General features: G+C 48.9%; 1 protein-coding gene across 1 annotated transcript; it reads left to right on the top strand.

Annotated features, from left to right (window-relative positions):
- Positions 1-557: 557 nt before the first annotated feature.
- Positions 558-4,498, top strand: LOC124521649 (T-cell surface glycoprotein CD1c-like). Its single transcript, XM_047092629.1, has 6 exons — positions 558-618; positions 1,023-1,289; positions 1,911-2,189; positions 2,397-2,675; positions 3,021-3,111; positions 3,242-4,498. The coding sequence occupies exons 1-6, from the start codon at positions 558-560 to the stop codon at positions 3,261-3,263; spliced, it is 999 nt and encodes a 332-aa protein (XP_046948585.1). The 3' UTR covers positions 3,264-4,498.
- Positions 4,499-8,593: the final 4,095 nt, after the last annotated feature.

Here is an 8,593-nt window from a genome sequence, read left to right as displayed (position 1 = left end):
ATCCTCCAACTTACAAAGGTGCCTGCGAGAATCAGGGGAGGAGAAAGGTGGGGGGATACGGGGTGAGGCGGGAAAGAGCAGACTCTGAAGATTCTGGAAAGGGGAGGAGAGGGAGGGACCATCCGGAGAGGGGGCTGGATGGGACAGAGGCAGAGCTGGGCCCCTGATCTGTTAGAACAAGCAGGACGCAGCCAAATGGTGCGGTTTCTGTGTTTTGCTGTAGCGATGAGACGTGAGTCCCAGGGAGGCGCGGCGACGCTCCAGTGTCACACACAACTCCCTACAGGATCCTCGAGGAGGGAAGCGGGCGTGGTGGGGGGTGGAGACAAGGAGAGGAGCTGGAAGCCAGGCAGGGGGACAGTCTTGGTGGGAGCTGGAGGGGAAATGAGAGCCGGCGTAGGAGGCTGCAGGCTGGAGAGGGAGCAGCCGAGCTTTTTTATTTCAGTCAGCAGTTGTGGGGGAGGACGGCTTGTCGGTGGAAGAAGGAAGTCAGAGCAGAGACGGTGCCAGGCAGGTTGGCTGAAAACAGAGGGAGTGGGGAAACCTCTCCAGGTGACATGGTGTCTCTACGGGTCACCCTGCTGGCTGCCCTTCTCCTGGGAGGTCACGGTGCGCGAGGTAAGGGCCTCTGCCGCCCGCCCGGTCCCCAGCTCCGGGCAGAGCCCGGCGGCCTCTCCCAAGACGATCGGGATTCTCAGGTGGCTGGAGTGTCCGCACCCTGAGAGGTCCCGGCCCGGGTTAGGTCCGCTCCTTGAAAGGTGGCGAGCGTGGGGCCCCGAGTCAGGGAAATGTCATCATTAACCTCGTCGTGGCTTGCCCCTCTCTCCCCCTCCCTCCCTCTTTCCCTCTCCTTCTCTCCCTCTTTCTCCCTCCTTCTACCCCCTCCTCTCGCTCCTCCTCTCCCTCTCCCCCTGCCCTCTCTGTCTCTCCTCCCCTCCTTCATAACTGCTTCACTTCCCAACTTCTCTTTCCTGTTTGCTTCTTTTTTTCTCTTAAACGACCTGATGCTCTACTACCCACAGCAGCCCAGGAACCCCTCTCGTTCCATGTCGCCCAGATCTCCTCCTTTGCCAACCAATCCTGGGCACAGCATCAGGGCTCAGGCTGGCTGGGTGACATGCAGACTCACGGCTGGGACAGCGAGTCCGGCACGATAATTTTCCTGCACTCGTGGTCTAAGGGCAACTTCAGCAACGAGGAATTGATCGACCTGGAGCTTCTGTTCCGCGTCTACTTCATCGGATTAACTCGGGAGACTCAAGAGTACGCTGGTCAATTGCACTTCACATGTAAGTTCCCTCGGAAGGTGCTCCGATTTCCGGGAGGCATGCGCACACCCTTCGGGACCATTGCCTGTTGTTCCTGTCCCAGGATAAACATCTTCATGAATCAGCTCGGGGGTCCTTCCAGATTTGGGCTCCTCAAGACTTCCTAGACTCTTTCTTCTTCTGACTCCTTTTTTCTTGCTCATTTTTAGCTTTCCTCAGTGGTCTCCGTTCTGCGGCCTAAAACACAGAGACACACAGTCGTGCCCCTCTGTGCCTGACTCCCTTAAACTGTGATCTCTTCCTCCATTCAGGCTCTTCCAAGGTTTATGCGACAGCCCAACAACCATTACGACCCATGTCACGTGCCCTCTACTTGCAGGAGACCCTTCACCTGGACTCTGACCTCCACTTTCCTATCATTTCCCTGACTTCTTCAAATCAAATTCTTAATTCTTGGCATGTATCCCTATGGCCCCTTCCCCATCCCCCGAATTCTCTTCCTTCTTCCTGATCAAACACATCTTTGGCTTACGCCCACGCCTCTACAAAACCTTCCGGCTCCACTTTTCAATCAAGTCCTTATATCATTTGTCTCATTTTCCCACCCACAAATCTGTCTTTCCCCTTCCTCCTTCTTCCCAGATCCCATGGAAATACAGGTGGCAGCTGGCTGTGAGCTACATTCTAGTGACATTGCAAAAGGCTTCTTACGGGCAGCTTATCAAGGATCAGATTTCCTGAGCTTCCAAAACATGTCCTGGGTGCCATCTCTAGAGAGTGATAGCAGAGCCCAGAGCGCCTGTGACCTCATGAACCAGTATGAAGCCATCAGGGAAACGGTGCACAGCCTCACCGCAAACACCTGTCCCCGATTTGCCTTGGGTCTCTTCGATGCAGGGAAGGTGGATCTCCAGAAGCAAGGTTTGTACAGCCCCTGCCTCTAAGATCTTTCTATATATGCCCCTTCCCACCATCCCTTTCAAAGTAGGGACAAGGACGAGTTCAAGGAGGTTAGGATTTTCTGGGTACAAGTTTCCTAGAGCAGGATAATACGTACATACCGATGCGGTTACCCCCTTGAGCTGCGTGTTAGAATCTCCGTCTGAATACCTTTCATGCCCTCTGCAGTGAGGCCAGTGGCCTGGCTGTCCAGTGGCCCCAGTCCCGGTCCTGGCCGTCTGCTGCTGGTGTGCCATGTCTCCGGCTTCTACCCAAAGCCAGTGTGGGTGATGTGGATGCGGGGTGAGCAGGAGCAGCAGGGCACCCGGCGAGGCGACGTCCTGCCCCATGCTGACGGGACGTGGTATCTTCGGGTGACCCTGGACGTGGTAGCACAAGAGGCAGCCGGCCTGTCTTGCCGGGTGAGACACAGCAGTCTAGGGGGCCAGGACATGGTCCTCTACTGGGGTGAGTAAGGTAGAGCCTGTAGGTGGGAGAAGGTGGCTCTTGAGCCTAGAGGGTTGGGCAGAGGAAAGTTTCATGGTGCCAGAATGAGGGGAGTGCGGTATCAGGAAAGAATGAATACAAGTGATTTCAGGAAAGTAAGGATGGAGCACAAGGGGGGCTCGGATGTCAGAGGCTTGGGGAAGAGATGAGGCACCCTCCTCTGGGCAGGTGTGAGAACGGAGTGACAAAGTTGTTTGAAGACGGCCTTCATATCCGATGCACCTGTTGAGATGGGGAATCAGTGGACAGAGTCGAACCGGCAGTGGGTCAAAAATGACGTCTGTTGTGTCTCTCCAATACCCACAGGACACCACCTTTCCATGTACTTGATCCTGTTGGCTGTGATAGTGCCCCTCATTCTTCTGATAGTCGTTGCATTGTGGTTTAAGAAGCGCTGGTGAGTTCTCTGGGTTTCCTCCTCTCTTCCCAGTTTCTTGTTTCACATTCCAGCTTTACCCGTCTTAGCTTCTGTCTCCTGACTCCTCACTCCTCCAACGCACCCAGAGTTTGCCATGTCTCTTCCACAGCTCCTATCAAGACATCCCGTGAGCTTCCTCACCACGCCTTCCCCAATGGCCCGGGAGCCTGGGACATCAGAGTGACACCCTTCTTTCCACCCTCCATTTAATTTGTTTTTCCTGTTTCTGCTTTATGATAATCAGTTCACACAAACCAGTCTAGTTGTGTAACCCTCTATGGAATGCCTCCCTTATAATCTCCATTCGTTCCATAGTTCTCAACTTTCAAAGCCCATTATGGTTCACATCCTCCAGAGTCTTCCTTGACCCATTGGTGGGAAGCCCTTCAACTCTGTTCGGTGTGCATCTCATTTCTCCCTGCACAGCGTCTCCTTAGGTTGTTCTTCCCCTTCCAATATGCAAACTCCTTTAGGACGGTGATCATGATGAAGATGTGTTTTCTGCGAGTAAAACGTGCTCAGTGAAAATCAAACCCAAACAAACCATATCCAAGCTGGACTCACTGTTCTATTGACAGTCTCTCCTCATATGTTTACTCCTGACATGGTTATAGGTTTTGAAGGATTGGTGTTTCCCTTTTTCTTTAAAGGTTTCTTAAGTGGCCCCCAAATCCCATATCCCTTTAGCGCCTTCATTTTTTCACTAAACTCTTAAGGAAAAATGCAGCGTTGCTCCTTGCCAAGCTTTATCCCCCCCAAATACAACGATGCTACTCTTTCCAACTTATTCCAAACACGAAGAGAGAAAGAGTGAGCAGGCCACGTGTGCGGTGGGGCAGACGTGTCGCGGATGGTTAACAAAACGGAACAAGAGAGCCGGTCCCCAGGATTGGGGTGGGATCAAGGCACAGGATGTATATGGAAGACAAACCCCCCCAAGGGTGGCACTATCTCAGATACCTTTGTCTGGACTTTGTTTTCTTCAAGACTCATTCACTAATTCAAGTAACACTTGTCAAACCCTGAAACACGGGACAGGCACACTCGTGAACTGGTCGAGGAAGAAACAGTGGGGACCGTATCCACTTGACGAGAGATGCAATGCCCACCTTCTTCAGTCTGTCGAAGCCCTTTGTACTTGGTACATTTTTTTGGTTTCATTTTAGAAATTTCGAATCAACTTTATGAATGTATAATTTACATACCATAAAATGCATCTATTTTAAGTATACAATTCCATTCGTTTTGACATACATATACACTTATGTAAGCAAGACCACCGTCAAGATACAGCACATCCCATTACCCCAGTTACCCCCATACCCACTGGCAGCTAAACCTACCGCCAACCAGGAATCCTTGCAAATACTGGTATGCTTAGTGACATGGCTAAGCTTTGATTTGTCTTTTCTGTAATTTTATTAAAATAAAATCACTTATATAAACCATAAGAGACTCTTAAATGCAGAGGACAAACTGAGGGTTTGTAGGGTGGTGGGTGGGGGGAATGGGCTAAATGGGTGATGGGCATTAAGGAGGGCACTTTAGGGGATGAGCACTGGGTGTCCTATGTAAGAGATGAATCACTGGGTTCTACTCCTGAAGCCAAGATGACACTGTATATTAAGTAAAATAAATTTAACTTAAAACAAAGAGGAAAAGGAGCACCTGGATGGCTCAGTCTTGACTTTGGCTCAGGTAATGATTTCATGGTTTGTGAGTTCGAGCCCCAGCATCGGGCTTCGTGCTGACAGTGTGGAGCCTGCTTGGGATTCTATCTCCCTCTCTCTCTCTCTCCTACTTGCTCTCTAGCTCTCTCTCTCTCTCAAAAATAAATTAAAAAAAAGAAAAGAAAAATTAAAAAAAGGAAGAAACAGAATCACTTATATGTACTCTTTGTATCTGGGCTTTTTTTTTTTTTCCACCTAGTATATGATTGTAAGTCATTCCATATTTCTTGTTATTGCTCAATAGATCTCTGGTATGAATATACTATCTTTTTTTTTTATTCATCCACTCTTTGATGGTTATTTGAGGCTCTTTGATTGTGGTTTTGTTTATTTCATTACCTGCCTGGGCTAGTTCTGTGGATTCTGGCTGCCCTCCTCACTTTGCTTTTTTATCGAGGTGACAACTGGTGTTATATTAGTTTCAGGCGTAAAATGTCATCCTTGGGTCTTTGTCTACACTGCAAAGTGGTCACCGCAAGAGGATCTCTTTTCCTTCCTTCCCTCCCTCCCCTCTTCTCCTTCTTCCTACTTCCTGCCTCCCTGGAAGTCATTCCCATCTCGACTTCCTAGATGGGATGCTGTGCGATTCATGAATCGTTTCATAAAGCTGATTACATCTTCAAATTCTCTTGGTTGAAATTTGTGTTTTAGCAGCACTGGTAAGGGTTACATCTTTTGTCGAGGGGACACATATGGATTGGAGCACACACACATTTACCATTCAAGCAGCTTGCAAATCTGCCCTGGCCTCTACTTTTTCTGTGCAAAGCTTCGTGCCTGGCCAGGGATAAGCAGAGAACTGTGGCCCGCTTTGCTCTCTCCTTAGTATGTGCACAACGTTCCACACTGCTAGGAATACATGACAGCTCATCAGGCCCCACCATGGCTGACTCATTTCCCTGATATCTGTTAAATTTTGGCCATTCTATTCTTTGCCTTAACGGGTATTGCAGCCCTAGGCAGCAGTCATGTTGACCTTTGATTTTTGCCACCCATTGTTATTATTTTCTACAACCTCCCTGGGCATGAGGCCTCTCTGCAGAGCTCCAGGTTGGGTCCACCCTTCCGGTGACAGCAAAACCGTGGGTCCTTGGCTTCCAGAATCACCAAGCCAGGGGAGGGATGGGAGCAGCCTGGCGTCAGTCACTCTGTTGTTCTTGCTGAGGGTAAGGTAGCTCTGGAGTAAGTACTTCTCAATCTGTTGTATATCTCTGGTCATTTTCCAGAATTCTGAAATTGCTTATTTAAAAAATCATGCCCCTTGTTATCACCGATAGTTAGGGAAAGAACGTGCTGAGCCCCTTACCCAGCCACTCTGGACACCTTGCTCCCTGTGAACATTTTGTAATATTATACATCAAACAAGCAAGAGTTTCCATTCCTAACCATTGAAAGCAAAATACAACACTACTCGTAACCACTTGTCAAGATGGTGACAAGCCGTAAGTCTGGAACTATTTCAAGCTCCTTTAAAGCAGAACAGTTTACTTATCTACAGGGGATCTACCCCGGGGTCAGAAAACAATACTTACCTTGTTTCCGGTAATCATATTGTTCATGATGGTGTTGGTATTGTCCTAAGACCATCTTGCGTGTGTGGTCTAATGGGATGTAGCATAGAGTGGGGTGGGTGAGGACGTATTTGTGTTGGTTCATCGGCGGCCAGTTTTTCCTCATGGGAGAAGAAGTTGCTGTGAGTTAAAGGAATAAAACTCTGTGGTTCTGGACTTGAAAAGAAATTTATACAAATGTGAACTCATTATGGTGTTCTTTTTTTTTTTTTCACGTATCAATCTTTTAATGTCGAGACATAAGAAAATGACCGACCAGAAAACAGCTTTCCGTTGGCCTAGTGGAGATCATTCGTTACAAGTAGCCGTTCTGGCAAACTGCACAGCTGGGCGTGAAGTCAGGGCAGCCCCTGCTCCATTGTCACCTCCAGGCTGAGCCCCCCTACCTCCCGTAGAATCAGAGCATGCGGTGAGCGAAGCCGAACTTCTCGGGCCTCCGCTCTGCCTCTTCCTTCTGAACCAAGAGGGGAGAGAAGAACCAGCAAAGGTTGTGTTGTTATCCAGAGGGGAGGCTGTAAGAACGTCACTGTCAGCGTCCTTTATACCTGGGGGCTCGGAGCCCACAGGACGATTTTAAGAGGCCCCCGTGTAGACATATGATTGGCTCCCAGAACGGACATTTTGGTCTGAACCGTGAGGGTTACAGCAGACACAGAGTGGGCAGATGGTAGGGAGAGGCCAGGAAGCGAGTGTCACAAATGTTATGTCTTCAAAGAAGTAAGGCATGTGCTGCTGTCCCCAACTGCCATCAGGCAAGGAGTGGCTCCAACCAGGGTCTTTGCAAAAATATAGTCTGTGTGCGGAGGCCCCCCTTTCAGCGAAAGGCGAAGGTCCTAGAACGGAATGCTGGAAGGACTTTTATTAATCCCCTGGGTTAAAATGACAGTTAAAGTCACTTGGGGAAAGAGAGAAACACCAACTACCCCTCCCTTCAAGCTTTAGTGGCCGACAAGAATCCAGGCTCTGAAGTCACAAACACCTTTTATTTTTCAAGATTATGAGCGAGAGCGGCAGCTGGTTAAGCGTGTTCTTGCAGGAAGGCCGGGAGCAGGGAACGTGAGGGGTGCTCCCTGTGAGCGGCTTATGGGGAGAGTGGCGGTCCAGCCCCACGGCCCCCACGCGGGGACAGTCGTCCTCAGGGCCAGGGATAGGGGTGCTGGGGACAGGTGATGCTGTGTTCCACAGATAATGGTATGAAGGGACGGTTAAAACGTAAAGTTTAAGTGCGGCATTTGGAAACAACATTGTTATTAAAATCTTAGGAGATTACAACCTGGAAGGATTGAGGAATTCTAAAGAAACTAAGCAAAAGCAAACAAAAAAGAAGGCGGAAGATGTCAAAGGCATGAGAGCTCTTTGTGGGTGCTGACCAGCTCACTTTGCGATTAGACATAATAAATCGTATATTATAAAATTTGATAATCAGGGGCACCTGGGTGGCTCAGTCCGTCAAGCATCCGACTTCGGCTCAAGTCACGATCTCACGGTTTGTGGGTTCGAGCCCCACATCGGGCTCTGTGCTGGTGGCTCGGAGCTTGGAGCCTGCTTCGGATTCTGGGTCTCCCTCTCTCTCTGCCCCTCCCCCACTTGTGCTCCCTCCCTCCCTCTCTCTCTCTCTCTCTAAAATAAATAAACACTTAAAAATTTTTAAAAGAACATTAAAAATAAAAATAAAAATGCATTGGTTTTTACTTCTAGTAGAGTATCTATCTATGTAAAATTTCAGCCCTCTCGTATCGCCGGTGGGAATGCAAAGTGGCACTGCCTCTGTGGAAAATGGTCTGGCATTTCCCCAAAAAAGCTAAGCGTAGAATTAACCATATGACGCAGACCTTCCACTTCTAGGTATATCCCCGTAAAACCTAAAGACAGATGTTCAGATAAATGTACGCAAAAGTTCATGGCAGCACTATTCGCAATAATGAAGACTGAATAGGAAGAAGCAGCCCAAATACCCATCGGTGAGTAAATGGCTGCACAAAATGTGGTAGTTACATAGAATGGAACATCATTCAGCCATAAAAAGGAATGAAAAACAACACAGCGTGGATGCGCCTCAGAAACATGATGTTTGGGGGAAAAGAAACCAGGTTGCGTAATTCTGTTCATATGAAATACAACGGTAAGTCCACAGAGACCGAAAGAGGATTATGAGCTAAT

The sequence above is a fragment of the Lynx rufus genome, unplaced genomic scaffold (genome assembly GCF_022079265.1).
Source record: "Lynx rufus isolate CCGP_SWC_20201006 ecotype Redwood Valley unplaced genomic scaffold, mLynRuf1.p SCAF_31, whole genome shotgun sequence".
NCBI lineage: Eukaryota > Metazoa > Chordata > Mammalia > Carnivora > Felidae > Lynx > Lynx rufus.
This window is presented reverse-complemented; position numbering and strand designations above follow the sequence as displayed.

What these genes read in the sequence shown, in the direction of transcription:
- LOC124521649 (XM_047092629.1), top strand. Translation starts at nt 558, where the DNA reads ATGGTGTCTCTACGGGTCACCCTGCTGGCTGCCCTTCTCCTGGGAGGT. An exon ending in GGTGGATCTCCAGAAGCAAG is followed by an intron (nt 2,190 to 2,396) that starts GTTTGTACAGCC and finishes TGCCCTCTGCAG; the next exon opens with TGAGGCCAGTGGCCTGGCTG. An exon ending in GGACATGGTCCTCTACTGGG is followed by an intron (nt 2,676 to 3,020) that starts GTGAGTAAGGTA and finishes CAATACCCACAG; the next exon opens with GACACCACCTTTCCATGTAC.